The 18,318-nt window shown below is 49.4% G+C and overlaps 2 protein-coding genes across 2 annotated transcripts; one reads left to right on the forward strand and one right to left on the reverse strand.

Annotated features, from left to right (window-relative positions):
• The first annotated feature begins 226 nt into the window (after positions 1 to 226).
• Positions 227 to 7,234, forward strand: ZNF263 (zinc finger protein 263). Its single transcript, XM_007939566.1, has 6 exons — positions 227 to 613; positions 1,703 to 1,883; positions 2,489 to 2,562; positions 2,832 to 2,958; positions 5,464 to 5,580; positions 6,069 to 7,234. Exons 1-6 carry the CDS (start codon positions 227 to 229, stop codon positions 7,232 to 7,234), a joined length of 2,052 nt encoding a protein of 683 aa, XP_007937757.1.
• Positions 7,235 to 15,282: 8,048 nt separating this feature from the next.
• TIGD7 (tigger transposable element derived 7) lies at positions 15,283 to 16,941 on the reverse strand. The gene has a single exon (XM_042780792.1). It carries the CDS (start codon positions 16,939 to 16,941, stop codon positions 15,283 to 15,285), a length of 1,659 nt encoding a protein of 552 aa, XP_042636726.1.
• Between the last annotated feature and the right edge of the window lie 1,377 nt (positions 16,942 to 18,318).

An 18,318-nucleotide genomic window follows, 5' to 3' on the forward strand; every position in this document is an offset into this window, starting at 1 on the left:
AGGTTTTGGGTCCTGGAGGCCCTGGCGGAGCCAGGCGAAAATACCGCGTCCGGGACCGACTGAGGCTGAAGGCTGCGCCCGGGGAGGAACATCGCTCCTCCGCTAGGGCTTGCAGTCCCGGGCCCGCCGGCTACTGCAGACGCCACCCATCTTTGCGTGGGGACCCGGGGCCCCTTCCCAGACGGGCACAACTGATTTCGGGGCCCAGGCGATCCGGGACCTGGTAATGGCGTCGGACCCGGGCTCCCAGGAGCGGGAAGGGCTCCTGATCGTGAAACTGGAGGAGGACTGTGCATGGAGCCAGGAGCTTCCTACGCCCGACGCAGGGTCCAGCACACTGTCTGCTCACCTGCGCTTCCGACGGTTCCGCTTCCAGGAGGCCGCTGGCCCCCGAGAAGCCCTCAGCCAGCTCCAGGAGCTGTGCCACGAATGGCTGCGTCCCAAGATGCGCACTAAGGAGCAGATCCTGGAGTTGCTCGTGCTGGAGCAGTTCCTGAGCATCCTGCCCCCGGAGATCCAGAGCAGGGTGCAGGAGCTGCATCCGGAGAGCGGCGAGGAAGCGGTCACCCTTGTGGAGGACATGCAGAGAGAGCTTGGGAGATTGAGGCAACAGGTGAGAGAAAGAGCGAGTTTACTCGGAGTTGGTTGGGCCCCAAGGACTGGGACATCCTGATGGCTTATTTTTCCCCATTCGAATTTGCTGGGTTGCCCTGAATAGACCTTACAGGGGCAAGGGGCTCCTAAATTGACAGAACGTTCAAATTCTGTTCTGACATGGAGGGAGTGTCGTTGCCATTGTTAGCGTGAGCTCTGGAGTTAGATCGCCAAGATTTACACCTGGCTCCGCTAAGTACTAGCGTTGTGATCTCGGGCAATTTGCTTGATGTCTTTGGTAAAATGGGGGTGCTGAACTACCCCTCCTGGGGTGGTTTTGAGGGCTAAAGGGAGAAAGCCAACAGCATATTAAGTTTTGATCAAGTAACGTTAATAACGGTCCACTATTACATTCAGGAGCTCTGGTGGCTTAGTGGGTAAGACAATTGGTTGCTAACCAGGTCAGTGGTTCAAACTCACCAACTGCTCTGGGGGAAGAAGATGAGGCACCTACTTTTGTAAAGATTTACAACCATCGAAACCCAATGGGGGTTGCTATGAGTCGGTATTGACTTGATGGCAGTGGATTGTGAATTAACAGGCCTGGGAGGGAGCTCTCGTAGCATAGTGCCTAAGACACTTGACTGCTAACCAGAAGGCTGGCAGTTCAAACCCACCAGCCACTCCTCAGAAGGAAGATGGGGCAATCTACTTCCGTAGTGATACCACCTCGGAAACCCATAACAACAATAGTCTGAGGTCCTTCGTTGTGCGGTGTCTCAGCTGACTGTGAACTTAGAAAACCAGTTTGGCACTGATGCTCTGAGGTTCCCTGTTCCCAGGGCCACCCAAGTTAGCTCATCTAATTGTGAGAAATGGAAGCATCTAGAAAAGGTTGGCGAGAGGAAGAGGGAACGAGGTGTTTGAGAAGAGCTGTGTGGGGAAGGGTGTGCAGACACACACACACACTCTTAGATTGAGGCACATGGGATCAAAACACCCTCTGGCAGGGTCCGAAGGGATGGCTGTGGTTCTCTGTGGACCCTGTGCTGACGCCCCTACCTAGCGGGCCCTGTTGTGGTGATGAGTGATGTGGGTTGGTCCCCAGGTCACAGTCCGTGGGCGGGGAACGGCAATGCATTGGGAGGAGACTTTGCCTGTGGAAACAGCACGAGAGTCACCGAGCTTCAAGCTGGAGCCCATGGAGACTGAGCGAAGCCCTGGCCCCAGGCTGCAGGAGCTGCTAGGCCCCAGCCCCCAAAGGGACCCCCAAGCTGTAAAGGAGAGGGGTGAGGAGCAGTTGGTGGGGCAGGTGGGAGGGAGGAGGGGCTTCGGGGCTGCCCCAGGCACCAGCAGGCCAAGGACAGGGCGTTTTTGAAGTCCCAAGTTCTCAGGTGGGCAGTGAAAGGCCTAGAACTGGTGGATTGGGTTCTCCTGGGCCGGGGGGAGGAGCTCTGGGGACATAGTGGCTGCAGCATTTGGCTGCTGCTAACCAAAAGGATGGCAGTTCGAACCAACAGAGAAAGATGAGGCAATCGGCTTCCATAAAGATCTATAGCCTTGGAAAACCTATGAGGCAGTTCTATTCTGCCCTGTAGGGTCACCATGAGTCGGAATTGACTCTATGATAGTGGGTTTCGTTTGGGGTTTTGGTGGTGGGGAGGCAGCTCTCTGTTGAGCATTTTATTATGTAAAACAGAGGCCACCTCGTTTTCTCACGGGAGGGAGCCCCGCAGGATGACGGGGAGCCTACTGCTATTTCCTGCCTCTGGCCCCATCATTCCGGGTATCTCTTTATTGCACAGACGGGGTGTTGGGGAATAGACCGATGTAAGACTCCTCCTGGGGAGCCAGGCGTGCAGGCCGTTCTCACAGTGATCTCTGTCACCTGCAGCACTGTCTGCTCCCTGGCTCTCTCTCTTTCCTCCTGAAGGGAACATGGAGGACAAGCAGATGACCAGGCCCCAGGTGATGTGGACATTCCCATTGTCTCCCCCCGCCCTTCCTCCTCCCCTGGGAGTGTGCCTCTCGCGGGGGCGGGGCCTTTCTGCCACCTGCAGAGGCTCTGCCTCCTTCGCCACCTGCTTGGGCCCCTCCACACCTAGCCTGTAGGGCTGGCACCCCCTTCCCCATGAAGCGTGTTCTGGGCACCCCCAGTGTTTGCCCCTTTAACCCGCAACTCTCTTTGAATTGTTCTGGGCGCGTCCGGGGCTAAAGGCGAGCTTGTGCTGTTTCAGTTGCCGGAGAGCTTAGAGGACGTAGCTGCGTACATCTCCCAGGAGGAGTGGGGCCATCAGGAGCCTAGTAAGAGGACCCTCTCCAGGGACACGGTGCAGGAGAGTTACGGGAACATGGACTCACTGGGTAAGGATATTTTCTCTAGGAATGAAGAGTGAGCCTTCCGACCAGGGTCCTATCCCTTAGACACACACCTAGTTTGTTTGTTTTTTTAATTTTTACTGTGGTTTAGGTGAAAGTTTACAGAGCAAAATCTTTCTCCCTACAGCAGTTCATGCACATTTTCATGTCATTGACTGCAATTTCTCACAGTGTAACAGCTCTCTTCCCACTTCCTCCCTATAGTTACCTCTTCCCTGTGTCCTTCCCTCCTATGCATTCCTGCCCCCTGAGCTGTCTCCCTGTGCAAACACTGCCCTTCTGCTCTCTCATGATTGATCACTCCAAGGAGTGTATCTATCTGATGTAAATGTTCACCCTATATGCCTGTCTGTGGTTTGGCTGGAAGCCACGGGAGTGAATTCAGTTCCAGACTTGGTGGGTAACTAAGGCCATAGTCTCACCAGGTTCTATCAGACCAGCAAGCCTGGTCTTTTTTATGATTTTGAGTTTTGTTCCACATTGTTCTCCCACTCTATAGTTGACAGTGGTAGCTGGGGACCATCTAGTTCTGGCCTCTTGGTCATATTGGCTGAGGCTTCCATGGTCCACTAGTCCCTTGGACTAACTGTTTCCATGCATCTTTGGTTTTCTTCATTATTGTTTGCTGTGGACGAGGGGAGACCCACTGTTTCATCTACATGACCATCTGCAAGCTTTGAAGACCCCAGTTGCTACTTGGCAAAGTAGGTTGTAGAACAATGTTTTTTGTGTAGTATGTTATACCAGCTGACCCTGATGTCCCCTGCCACCATGCCCTGAGCCCTGGGGTCAAACAACTCACTCCATTTGGGTGGTTGACTGTGCCTGAGAAGTTATCAAAGCTTTGCCTACTTATGTGGACATTCTCTCCGCACATACAAATGCGTATGTAGAAATATCATCTGGCAACCGTATATATGATCATGGGTATATTCCCTTTTGCCTACACATACTTGATCATTCGTTGCAGACACGTACCTTTGGGTGTAAACTCTGAGTTTTGTCAAGAAGCCTCCACAGGAGATGTCCTTTACCTGCAGTCCCCTTGACTAGATCAGCTAAAACACACACCAAGTGGCCCAGCCAGCACACTTGCAGGCAGCCCTGGACACCAGCTGTCAGAGCCTAAGGCTCTGGACCATAATGGGCTTCAGAGTACAAATAAATCAGATCCAGTGACCCCACCCCCTCTACATACACACACACACACACACACACACACACACACGCAAGCGTCCAAGGACGCTGTGGTACTGAGTGTTTTCTTCCTTGTGGTTTTGAAAAGCTTGTTCTTCTGTGCTGTCTTACACTTATTATGCTCCACTTATATCTAGGCCTTTCCACAAAGACAGAGTTTCAGGCACCAGCATCAACGCTCCAGGCTCCAGCGTGTCAGCTGTCAGTCAGTAAAACCTCAGGCAGGGTTCTCTAACTGCTCAGAGACATGGTGGAGACCTGGGAACAGTGTGTGTATCCAGATAGGAGCTGAGTAAATTGAACAGTCATGAAAGGGCACTCTGGTCGGACTGTTGTGTAGAGATGAACAATGATGCCTGTGAAATACAGGAGTTCTGGTCACTGGACTGAGCGGGAATGTATACAAGGATTCGTCGTGTCTCTTAAAAAACAACATGAAACAAGATGTGTGTACGTTACTCCTAAAGTTCTGTTGACACCTGCATACTCCAGGAGAAGGGAACGCCCTGTCCTTCAGGTCCACACGTCAGACTTAAACAGGGAGGGTCACAGCTGCAGAGTCATCCACAATAGTTCTGCACGGGTTACCACAGGCGTGTGACTGTTCATTGGGACTGTCTCCAGTCCTCCGCAGCTTTGCCCCGTGCTAGGATATCCAACAGTGAACAGAAGAGCTCTATCAGTGGGGACTGTGCACAGGGAGACCTTCAAATCACACTTTCTTGAATTAGACGTCAGTTTACCTCCACGTTTGCTGGAGGTGGCATGAGGTTTTTGTTCTTTCTAGTACAGCATGACAGTGGTGTTTTTGATCTTGAACCTCATGGCCCTGTTGGAGGCCCAGGTCTTTTCTTATTACCCATCACATTAATGTGACACTTCCTGGAGTTGCCTTGCCAAACTGAGTTCTATTTCAGATTCATATCTAAGAGTGGAGGCTCTTCTACCATACTAAGCTGATCCTGCAAGGAACTGGCCATGTCAATGAAGTTCTTTTTATTGTTTCAGTTAAAAAAGCTTTCATTCTCATTGCACAAAATCTAAGTACTATAAAAGTAGTTGGGTTTTTTTTTTTCTTTAAAGAAAGAAACACAACCTAGCCTCCCTGCCCTGATTTTTCTAGAGAGAACTGCTGAGAACAGTGGAGTGTGTGTTCCAAGTAATTGCCGGCAGACTTAATGAGCAGAGAATTCTCTGTCCATTTTCTGAGTGCAGGGATCAAGACTGTCTTTATTTCCCAGCCTGGCAGAGAAAAGTACTGATGCAGAAATCTGTTCCTTTCACTGTGAACAGAGTCTCCGACTCCAGGTCAGGAGGCCCTGAGTGCCCAGGCAGAGCAAGGAGGGAAACCGTGGGATCCCAGGCTCCAGAGCTGCAAGGAGGGCCCGAGTCCCGGAAGCCCAGCTGCAGGTAAGACAAGGAGCTGCCTGCCTAGCAAGGCGCCCAGCTGTGAAGAGTGAAGCGTTTGTGTGTTGGGTGCTGGCCGGGGGGGGTCCATTGCTTCCTCTGTCCCTACTTGCCTGTTCCATCCCAGGGCTGGGACTAGGGTAAGGAAAGTGAGGGCCCAGGGGGCAAAGATAAGAAGCCTTCACTCTTTGGCTAGTTCACCCCTCCAGAGTCAAAGCCCTGCTCCGTCTTCCCCCTTCCTGAAGGGTGGAAGCCTGGGGCTCCGTTGGAGAGGTGCGTGGACCCCCCAGGTGGGGACGCCAAGATGGGGCTAAACTCTGATTGGTGGAGTAGTTGCCTCACCCCTTTTCCCGAAGCTTCTCTGGAGAAGACGGGAAACAGGCCAAATCAGCCCTCCAGACTCCTCACCCACAGACAGCAGCAGATGTGTGGGATTTCCTTTCTGTCAGCATGCAAGTAACAAAAGGGTTTGCTTTCTCTCACTCTACCAGGGGAAGAGAAATTTGAGATCCAGGAGGAAACTGCTCAGACTGTTACCCCTGAGAACACCCACCCTCAGGAGCTGCCTGGCCAGGCCAGAGGGGAGGTGCCCTGGAGTCCTGAGCAGGGAAGACCTCATGACAGGTCAGACAGGCATTGGGACCCTCCCCCAGACGATCGAACGGAGCAGTCCTTAATTGGGGCCACAGGCTGCAGAGAACTGGGGCGACCAAAGGAACTGCAGCCAAAGAAACTCCATCTCTGTCCCTTGTGTGGCAAAAACTTCTCTAACAACTCGAATCTGATAAGGCACCAGAGGATTCATGCAGCAGAAAGACTTTGCATGGGTGTGGAGTGTGGGGACGTCTTTGGTGGGAACCCCCATTATCTGTCACTACACAGAGCGCACCTGGGAGAGGAGGCCCATAAGTGCCTCGAATGTGGGAAAAGCTTCAGTCAGAACACCCATCTGACCCGCCATCAGCGCACTCACACAGGCGAGAAGCCCTATCAATGCAACGTGTGTGGAAAAAGCTTCTCTTGCAACTCCAACCTCCACCGGCACCAGAGAACACACACAGGCGAAAAGCCCTACAAGTGTCCCGAGTGTGGGGAGATCTTTGCTCATAGTTCCAATCTTCTCAGGCACCAGAGAATACACACAGGAGAGAGACCCTACAAGTGTCCCGAGTGTGGGAAAAGTTTCTCTCGTAGTTCACACCTCGTCATCCATGAACGAACTCACGAGAGAGAGAGGCTTTACCCCTTCTCCGAGTGTGGGGAAGCAGTGAGCGAGTGTACCCCCTTCCTGACCAATCACAGAGCTCCCAAGTCAGAAAAAAAGCTCTTTGAATGTTTGACTTGTGGGAAAAGCTTTGGGCAGGGCATGCACCTCACCAGACATCAGCGAACACACACAGGAGAGAAACCCTATAAATGTACCCTCTGTGGGGAAAACTTCTCCCACAGATCCAATTTAATCAGGCATCAGAGGATCCACACGGGAGAGAAACCATACACATGTCACGAGTGTGGAGACAGCTTCTCTCACAGCTCCAACCGGATCCGCCACCTGAGAACCCACACAGGAGAGAGACCATACAAATGTTCTGAGTGTGGGGAAAGCTTTTCTCGAAGTTCTCGCCTTGTGAGTCATCAGAGAACTCACACAGGGTAAAAACAAGGGGATTTCTCTGACCCAGATAAAGTGACGTGGGAGAGAGTCCTGTTCTATGAACAGACTTTCATAGTTTTCTTTGCCCAACTGACCAAACGGCCTCTACGTCTTTAAGGTAATTACTATAAAGAAGAACGGGGTGGTCATGGTGAGAAGCAGCACATAAAACTAAAAATTCTGTCTGAACTAGCAAGGACGGCGAGTCTCGGGGTGACTTGCTCAGAGTGGACTTCTCCAGTAAGTCCATCCTATCCCATGGTGCACCCACATTCAGTGTATTTCTCCCATTTGTGATTTTGGTGCCTTACTGTGTCTCATGTCTGTCCCAAGCACGTTGGGAATCCATGTGATCTTTCTGTTATTATTCCCCACTTGGGACAGTCAGCAGGAGTATTCAGGCTCCAAGGCCCTTGAGACCAAACAGGAGAGGTTGAGTCTCTTGAGAAACTGGCCAGAGGCCAACAAAGATTAGCTGTGCGTTACAGCTCTCCTAAGGGCCCTGGCTGGGAAGTCCTGGGCAGTGCAGGTCAGCTACCCCAGCGCCCCTCCATGGCCTGACTGGAAGACTCATTGGCAGGCCACCCATGTCAGTGTGCCCTCAGGCAAGGAACCAGACCTGAGGAAACGGTAAGGTGGTCAGCCCAGGAGTTGGCCAAGAAGTAAGAGTGTGAATTAGTTTACCCTTTGCAGAGCTCTGGGGTACCCTACTGTGTCCGAAAAAGGCAAATAGAACTCCAGAGCCTTGTTCCTGGAGAGAGGGTTCTGTGAAAGACAGGAAGTCCCTGGAAAGTGAAAACTTGGGTCCCAGGGAAATGTGGATTATGCTCTTCCCTGTTGAAAGTATGGATGGTAATAAATATCCTACAGAAACATGAACACATGTGAGTCTTTGATGAAGGCCTTGGCCTTGCCTCTCAGTGTTGATTTGGCTCCACTCTGCCTTAGGCAGAGCACCTGCTCTGTCTTTGTGGTCTTACTGGGTTGGTCAGGAAAGTTCTGATACATATGGCAGCCGACAGGCAGCAGTATTACAGAGTACTGCCTAGTGAGCTCCAGGGCTGGGACTGGTATGTGATTAACAGGTTTAAATCCACTGGCTGCTCACGGTGATGTTCTCATAAGGTTTTCTGAGAAGTATGCTTTTCTATCATTAATGGTTGATGTGCAAAAAAAAAAAAAAAAAACTGCCATCAACTCAATTCCAACTCACAGCGATCCTATAGGGTAGAGTACAACTGCACAAATAGGATTTCCAAGGCTGAAATCATTATGGAAGCAGACTGCCCCATCTTTCTCTCATGGGTGCAGCTGGTAGGTTTGAACCGCTGACCTTCCAGTTAGGGGCTGAGTGCTTTAACTACTGTGGTAGAATCCTATGGAAGATATTTAAAAACAAAACAAAAAAAAAAACACTGCCATCAAGTTGACTCCAATTCCTAAAAAACAGAGAACTGCTGCCCCATAGAGCTTCCAAGATTGTAAATCTTTACAGAAGGAGACTGCCTCATCTTTTCTCCTGTGCAGTGGCTGGTGGGTTCAAACCATGATGTTTTGACCTTTTGGTTAGCAGCCAAATGCTTTAACCACTGAACCACCAGATCTCTTTATGGACAATACAGAGAAAAGCAAACCAGAAAATTATGTCGTGTATGAGTTGGAATCAACTCAATGGCGGTGAGTTTGGTTGGGAGCTCTGGTGGCATGGTGCCTTAGGCATCTGACTGTTTACCAGAAGGCTGACACTTCAATGCCACCAGCCACTCCTCAGAAGGAAGGGTAGGCAATCTTTCCATAGAGATACCCCCTAGAGAACCCAAGGAGGGGTCACTATGAGTTGAATCAGCTCAACAGCAGTGAGTTTGTTTTTCGTTTATCTTAATAGAAGGAGCTCTGGTGAGATAGTGGGTAAGGCATTTGGCTGCTAACCAGGTCGTCAGTGGTTCAAACCCACCAGCTGCTCCAGGGGAGGAAGATGAGTCAACTACTTCTGTAAAAATTTACAGCCTTGGAAACCCAATGGGTGTCGCTATGAGAATTGACTTGATGGCAGTGGTTTTTGTTTTTTTTAAAATCCTATTAGAGGAAAGCATTGCATTTTAGAATGAGGAATGGGTATTCTAAGAGTGTATCTATGGAAGAGGTAGAATACCAGGGACGATTCTAGGAGTAGGAAATTCTGTTGTGCTGCTGTTGTTATGTGCCGCTGAGTCGGACCCGACTCATAGCGACCCCTCCTTGGGTTTCCGAGGCAGTATCACTATGGAAGTAGATTGTCCAACCTTCCTTCCAAGGAGTGGCTGGTGGCTGGTGGATTTGAACCACCAACCTTCTGGTTAGCAGTCAAGTGCCTTAGTCACCCAGAGCTAGTGCCTGGAAAATACGGCCCTGGAGGAAAGTATCTGACTAGTTCTTTGGGAGAAAAACGTGACAAAACATTCCATCGTTGCCAGGCTATGAAATACAGTGATACATGATGGAAACAACCCATGCCTCACCTTCCTGTTCCTTGTCAGTCTTGTCTCAACCCTGCCCCAGCTGAGTGGGAGTTTTTCCTGAGCCACCCTTAAAAATGTCACAGTTCCTCATTTCTTTCCCTTCCTCTTACCACCTTGTTCCCAGGAGGAGGGCAGTGGTTATGTATGGGTGAGGGGCAGTAAAGATTACTGTTGAGGAGGTAAAGATTAGAGAGATTAATAGTAGGCTCACCAGTGGTAGGAGCAGGCCTGAGGTCCCGCAGGGCATGGCTGATGTGGCTGCTGCTGCCCTGAGACATGTGGAGCACTTGTTAATGGCAGAGAGACATCTGACCTCAGCTAACTTCACAAGGTGGGGAAGCGCCAGCGTCAGCCCAAGGCTGATTCCTGACGTCAGCCCAAGGCTGATTCCTGACCAGTGGATGTAAGACATAGCTCCACCCTCCAACCTTTTTGCCAATTCTTATATCAGCCATTCCTCTTACAACACTCCCTACTTCTCTGCTGGGTTTGTAATTCATTGCAGTGGCCACACAAACTCACAGACCATGCTTAAAGTTAAGTGGTTTATTAGGGAAGCAACAGGCTGCAACTCAGAACCAGGACACAAAGCGTGCTGGCCCTCCTTTCTTCAGTGCGGGACATCTCTCTCAACTTGTCTCTACTGGACGGGCTCATCTCTCAGCCCTTGTCCCCACTTGGACCTGGCCTTTACCCTGGTCAGGGAAGTGTTACTAGGCTCTTGAGCTCTGCCAGTCAGTTGCCAGAGGCGCCACAACTTGGCACGAAGGCTCCTGCCTGAAGACACTCATCTCCCTGGCTCCATTGATCGACAAGCCTAGCTCTACCAAGAACTGCCCAGAAGCACCCCACCCGGCCAGTAAGCTACCTGCCCAAAGGTGCTAAGCTGTGGCTCCACGGGTTGACAAGCCTGGCTCTGCTGACAGCTGCCCAGAGGCACCCCAGTCCACCAGCAAGCCACCTACCTGAAGATACTCAGCTCTCTTGCTGTGAGGGGTCAGCATGCCCACCACTGCATTGTTCTGTGGGCCAGGAAGCCCCCTCTGCTGCCTTGTGCCAGTCTCCTGGTTCTGCTGCCACCGTTTTGCTGCCGCTGCTTCTCACTGTCTTGTGCTGTCTGTAGTGTTACAGCTCTCGCCCCTGGGTCTAGGAAGTTCTCAGCACAGTGACCCCAGAGCCAAAGGACATGCCCCGTTCCTGGCTTTTCTTTCTTGCTGGGATTGAGATCCCCACTCTCCTCTGGGTTAGGGTCCCTTTTAAGCCTAGTGGGATGGCAAAACTGACCAATCCCCTTGTCGGGGCACCATACAGCTTATCTGCATGGCTCCATCCCCTTGGTGGGCTATAAACACTTTATTTTCAGAGTCTCACCCAATCATTGTGTGGCATTTACAAGGCCATGCATGGCTTAAAAGCACCATATAAAGTAAGTGCACCAAAGTGGTGTAGAATTAATGTTTTTACTATGCATTCTCTCTGGTTAAAATGATATCTTATGTGGGTGCTGGAAGGCTGGCGGTTCAAATCCACCAGCCACTCCTTGGAAGATGGGCCAATCTACTTCCGTAGTGATACTGCCTTGGAAACCCAAAGAGGGGTCGCCGCTATGAGTCAGGTCCGACTCCACGGCATACAACAACAACAACAACATGTGGGTGCTAAGTCTTATAGGAATGGAAGCCATCCCCATTGTTCCCCCACAACCCAACAGTCAGCCATTCTGGTCTTATGATGTGGCCAGGCTGATGTTGCTGCTACTGAGTATTGCTAGTTAAAGCTAGAGCCCCTGGGAGCTACTAGAAAGGCTTTCCAGTAGGAGCCTTCATCCAGGTCCCCTTTGGCCAACTTTGCATTCACAGCTGTCCTCTGCCTTGCTTTAATGAGATGATGTTACACACAATATCACGTGTAACACACTTAGCACAGTCCCTGCCACGCAGAAGGCACTCATCTCTCCGTCCCACTGGGGACAGAGAGTAAAAGCTTTGCTTCCTTCTAAGCACCTGGCACTGGGGTCAGTGGAAGGCCACGCTGGCAGGTATTTCTGGAAGCAATCCCCCATCAAGAGGTAGTAGTGATGACTTCCTGTGAAGTCATGTGCCAAGGAGCAGGTGGGAGCCCCCTTACTGCAGGCTCCCATGAGACCACTGCAAAGGATACTTTCTTACATTAACACACTGACTGTTGAGTCCTTCTGTAAAAGAAGCCATAACAGATTTCAACTGAAAGGAAGCCCGATTCTGGGGAGCCTGATGGTGGTTCCTAAACTCATGGGTACAACGGAGACCTGGGAGAGGAGCACTGACCCTGAGCAACAGCCATGTGGCCTTGAGGCAAAGGCTTCACCTGAGACCAGCAGATAGGTTCCTAGGTGGAGAATCGGTCTGCTTAACCCTTTTGTGACCTGTAGGACACACAGTGCCCATGTACATTTTTAATCTCTGGATTTAGTAGGAACTATCCCACTCGATACCCCTGCTGCCTCCACGGAAGACGGCACTGCAGCGCCAAGGCCCGGCCCCCGGGGGAAAGGAAGGCTGGCGGGGCGCTCGCGGCCACGTCTAGCCAGATCCCTCCCATCTCCGCCCAGGGTCTCGGGGCTGCTTCGGCCCCCTCAGCGGTGACTATCCCCCGGCGGCGAGACCTCTCTTCCCACGCCGGGCTGCGCACCCCTCTGAGCCCTGCGCGCCCATCCCCGGGACAGGAGCGCGCGCGAGCGCCCTGCCCCGCCCGCAGGCGCCGAACACCCCGCCCGCAGGGCCTAGCGCCCCGCCCGCAGGGGCCTAGCACACCGCCCCTCAGGCTCCAAATGCCCCGCCCCGCCCGCGGGCGCCGAGCGCCCGCCCGCAAGCACCCACCGGCCGCTCTGGCCCGCTGTCTGTGCTCCATGGTCGTTCCCTGCCGCGTGCTCCCGGCTGGCCACCGGCTCCTTCAATCTGAGGCAGGTGAGGAGAACAGCACTGCTCAAAATTCCCCGGCCCCTCAACCACGCGTGCGCTAACCCGCTGCCGGGAGCCAGGAGGCAGTCCGGCCCCGCCCCCAGCGGCCCTCAGGAGGCGGGGCCCAGCGCGGCGATTGGTGCGCTCCGGAGGCTGGGAAAGGCAGGGTGCGCTCAGGGAAAGCACAGGCCGCTTCCGGGCCGGAGTCTTTGTCCGAATGCAACAGGAAGTCCACGCAGCAGGGGAGACATAATTCACGTTTGAATACGGTCGCCCTGGCGACTGCGTAGGGAAAAGATGGAGAAGCGACAGGCCCAGGAGGGCTGGTAGATCTGAGGCGGCTGCCGTCGTCGAGGGGCTAATGGGGGCAGTGAGGAGGGGCGGGGGAGGCAGAGCCGTCAGGGCGCGGGCCGGTGCTCCAAGGCTAAAACTGTGGGGTGACCACCTCCCACCGAGGTCACTGAAAATCTGGCTCTGCCCTCTTCCCTGCTCCTCTGCCGGCAGCCCCCTATCGCGACCATCCAGGGCTCCTGCCACTTCCCGGGACGAAGACTCCCACGCTGCGCGGGCTGTGCTCATCCCCCCTGGGCCTGGCCTGCCTTTGTAATTAAACTTTAAAGCCCAACTGACGAGTCACACAGACCCTGTGATTCTCCCCCTGCCGGCCAGCCAGATGCTCCCAAATCCCTCTCCACACGCAGCTCCGACCCTTCGCACATCCAACGGCGGCTTGTTTTTTTTGTGTTATTCAGGTATGAATCCCCAACACCAAGCTCGCGTACATGGAAGTACACCGGAGGCCCAGGGGATACTTTCATTATCAGTGTTCTTGAAAACGAGCGCCACTCATTCTGAGAAGTCGTTACCACTGACAAGGAATAAAAACGTTTTGAAGCAACAACCCAAATGAAAGGACCCAAAGCGCTCTCCACCGACCAATCCCTTCAACTTTTCCTGCACTCCTTCCTATTCTAGGCTCGAAAGGCGTCTCAGAGGCGGCAAAACACCACACTGGGGAGAAACACTGCCCTCCCCTTAAACCCATCCGCAGTTTGATGTTAAAGGTCTCCCTTCCACCTTGCATTAGGCTGCGGACTTAATTAAGCAAGGAAAAAAGCCAAAAGGATGCCCAATGGTAATTTCCATTATAAATTCCGGGTAATGAAAGCGAGAAGAAAGGAAAGGAACGTTAAAACCAAACTACTGAGTTAACTTAAAACCACCAAACAAACCCTCTGCGGTCGAGTCGATTCCTACTCACAGCCCCCCTAGAGGACAGAGTAGAACTGCTTCACGGGGTTTCGAAGGCTGTAAAACTCCAACTGCCTCATCTTTCTCCCGCGGAGTGGCTGGTAGGGTAGAACCACTGGCCTTTTGGTTAGCAGTTTAAAGCCTTAACCACTAAGCCACTAGAGCCCCCTTTCTGAGTTGATTTACAAGGTAAAAATATCAACAATAACTAATCATAATAACAATTTAATCATAATAACAATTAAAAAGTATCCCACTCAGAACGTATTTAGGAATAACCTTAAAATATGAGTACTCTATTAAAAGAAAACTGTATTTACAATAACAGAGTCCTGGTGGCACAGTGGTTAAAGCACTTGGCTGCAAACCAAAAAGTCAATGGTTCAAACCAACCAGCTGCTCTGCAGAAGAAAGGTGGCAGTCAGCTTCCATACAGCCCTCCTTGGAAACCCTATGGGGCAGTTCTACTGTCTTATAGGGTCACTATAAGTCGGAATCCACTCAATGACAGAGGGTTATATTTACAACTTGAGTGGAGAGAAATATAACATGAGTATCAATTCCTCCGAGGTTTACTGGTCTAATAGAGCCTGGTGAGACCCCCAAGACTATGGCCCCTAGACCCTTCAGGTCTAGAATTGATCTCACTCATCCTCATGGCTTCCAGCCAAACAGACAAGCACATAGGGTGAACATGTACATCAAGAAGATGTTGTTGTTGTTATGTGCCGTCAAGTCGGACCCGACTCATAGCGACCCCTCCTTGGGTTTCCGAGGCAGTATCACTACAGAAGTAGATTGCTCTAACTTCCTTCCGAGGAGTGGCTGGTGGGTTTGAACCGCCAGACCTCTGGTTAGCAGTCAAGTGCTTTAGGCACTATGCTACCAGAGCTCCTACATCAAGAAGATACACTCCTTAAAATGATCAATCATGAGAGAACAGAGAGGCAGTATTTTCACAGGGAGATAGCTCTCAGGGGGGCAGGAATGAATAGGAAAGGAGGGCACAGGAAAGAGGTTAACTACAGGGAGGAAGTCCGGAGAGAGCTGTTACACTGTGGGGATTGCAGTCAATGTCATGAAACACGTCTATGAACTGCTGTATGGAAAATGAACTTGCTCTGTAAATGTTTACCCAAATCACAATAAAAATTAAAAATAAATAAAACAAAAAATCTGAATTATGGAATATATTTATACATTTAAAGAAACAAATTTCTGGTTTTCAAACTGTATATATTTTATAACTTATCTAGAAGTGGACACTGATACACAAAATAAAGTTAGTTGATAAAAACAATGACAATTTACAATAAGCCTACATACATTGTTAGATAATTGCACAAATCTTTAAACACAGAATCTAACGCTTAGAAGCAGAAGTTGAAGGCATGTTGAAGAAATCCTTAGTATTATGAGGCCTAGGCTTCAAAAAGCGACCAATCCTAGAATGGATTCTACTCTGTAACTGTTTGTTGATTATTTCTTGTTGCATCTCTTTGAGTGTGAAATGGAACCTTTGAAACTCGGGTGTGGCATCAACAAAATCAAGAAGGTAGTCTATACTCTCTCTTACAGCAGATAACCTAAATTCAGCAGGCTGTGAATGTTCTTCATCAGTTCCTCCTTTCAGAACAGTTCTGTTTGTAACCCCACATTTCGTTTTTTTGGGGCAACTTTTTTCTTCATCATCCCCATTCAACCACACCCTATCATCATCTAACTTTGTTTGCAACTCTCCACATTTTTCAAGAATTTCTCTATAATCCCCGTCGTCTAAACCTTGAAGATCGTATTCAGGTTCCTTCTTGTAAAGAAGATTTCCCCAGGCATTTGCTATGGTTGTTTGTTTTACTTCATCCCAACTCTTTGCCCAGTTAAAAATTGCACTTTTTATACCATAGGTTTTCGTCTTGGAAACTCCTTTTTCTCCTTTGTCATACTCATCATCACTTTCTTCAAAGATTACATGATTCTCTTCAAGTTGCTTCCACCTATAAAGTCGTTTGCAGCTTAAGATTACACCTTGATTCATTGGCTGAATCAAGGCTGAAGTGTGATGGGGAAAGAACATACATCTTATTCTACCGTCCTCACTGGTTAGGGCTTCAGAAGAAAGGTGAGCTGGGGAATTATCCAACAGTAACAACGCCCGGACTTCCTCTTCGTGGAATCGTAAACTGTTAAGTTGAAAATGCCTAACCTCTGGAACAAAGTTTTGAAAGAACCATTCCGAAAACAATTCTCTGGTGAACCAAACATCTTTACTAGCTTTATATATCACAGGTAATGCACTTGTGTCCTCTGTCACACTTTGGGGTTGTTTTGATTTTCCAACTATGACCGACTTCAGCTTATGTGTCCCATCTGCATTTGCACACAAAAGGGCAGACAATCGCTCCTTGTTTATTTTCTTCCCTGGCATGCAGGTATCTTTTTTGCTTGCCTGAGTGGTTTCTGGCACTGATTTCCAAAAGAGGTCCGTTTCATTCCCACTGTATAACTGAGCTAGATGCAGTTTCTCCTCACTGATTATCATGGATAGTTTTTGTCGAAATGGCTCAACACTTTCTGAAGCTGAACTTAAGACTTGTTCCTCACATACTTTTCGGTTCCCAATTGCATGCCTATTTTGGAATCTAAAAAGCCAACCGGTACTAGCTTTGAAGTCTGTCCGTCCAAAACACTGTGCAAATCTCTCGGCAGCAGCCTGAAGTTCCACGCCTCTAACAGGGACACCAGCTGAGCGTTTCTGTTGGTACCACATGTAGACTGCGTTGTCCACATCGCCATATTTGGCTCCGGTTGTCCTCTTTCTCTTCTCAGCCCCTACTAATGGCATGTCCTGTTTTAGTATAAAGTCTAAAATCAATTTCTTATTCTTTTTAATGTCATAAAATGTTGATTTACTGATTCCAAATTCATCCATTACACTTTTAAGAGATCGTCCGGCTTCAATCCTACCTAGAACTTTCATTTTCTCTTCCAAATTTAGTGTTGTGTATTTTCCTCTCTTACTCATACTGAATTTGATTCAACCAACCAACACGAGAAAATAAAGGAAAAAGCCCTACTGAATTGGAAATTAAAAAAAAAAAAAACTAGCTCAAAGTCCCAGAAGGCACTGGTATTTGCATTGGAGAGTAATTAAGAGATGAAGGCTCATGATTGAAGTGCTAATCTCAAGTCTTATGAACTGAGAAAAACACCACTGCTAGGTCCTGGATGGCTGTTGTTCCCACAAGACATGGGTGGTCAGTTGGAAATCCCCCTGATCCTTCTCGCCTGACAAATATAGCAGCACCAATCAAGAACCGGAATAGCAGCTTATTCTCCCTAACTCAACATAGGAAAAGGGACAAAAGGAGGACAGGAGGCATTGAGCAAGGGGTATCCCCAAGAGCAGACCCAGGTGGGAAAGTCTCAATAAAAAATGGTGCTTAAGAAGGGGGTGTGAAAGATTCAAAATCAAAAACAATCTTGTGTAGCAGAGATGACAGTATGGCTTTTCCCCTTCCAAAATGACCTGGTTTTACCTCACTGGCAGAAAAAGAAAATGATGCTCATATGGGCAACAGTCCATCTACCTGGATAAAGGCTCCCAGGCTGTAAGAACCCTGACACTGGGATGTCTGGAAAGCTGGAATTTGGAAATACTTGTATTGAATCTTGAGGTAAAGAAGAAAGTTAGTAGGTTCTGCTGAACAACTTGTATTCCATTCACTGTAGCATTCTCAATGTCTGAGCTTTAACTTGAGCATCTGTTACGCTTACTAAGGTGTTCTGTAAGTATTTAAATAATTTATTTGTTAGTGGCAGTTTTCTACTCTCAGATCTATCTTGTGGACATATGGTATATTTTGAAGTGTTATTCTTCACTGCAACTGCTCTCCTTATCTGGGATATTATCAAGTTTCAGAATCATGGCAGCTCTTAGCGAGGAGTGTAAAAGTTCTACCAGTATTTTCTCATAGCTAAAAAATTAAGATCTTGCCTTTTACATGTTTTCCTAAATTTACTTAGCATTTTAAGTAACATATTTTTCATATTTGAGACTTCATTTGATTTCTTTTTAATGTAGATTTTGCTCACTTTGAACTAAGATTCAACTTTTCCACTGCCTGAAGAAATTTAAAATGTTTCCTTACTGGTGTTTCTGATCAATTGTTTCCCATAAATCCTTCTTTTGGCAAACTTTTCCATAGCTCTGTGTCCTCAAATAGTCCTTTCAGGTCCTGATGCTGCCCAATGCCATTCCAAGTCATTAGAAATCTCCTACTCTAGGTTATTTCATAGTTCTCATTCCAGATACCCAACCTCGTGGGAAGAAACAAAAACTGCCACTTTTTTCCATTCCAGGTGCTATGAAGAAAAAAAAGTATGTCAGAAAAATGAGGAA

The sequence above is a fragment of the Orycteropus afer genome, unplaced genomic scaffold (assembly GCF_000298275.1).
Source record: "Orycteropus afer afer isolate SDZICR_OR568_19922 unplaced genomic scaffold, OryAfe1.0 scaffold00061, whole genome shotgun sequence".
Taxonomy (NCBI): domain Eukaryota; kingdom Metazoa; phylum Chordata; class Mammalia; order Tubulidentata; family Orycteropodidae; genus Orycteropus; species Orycteropus afer.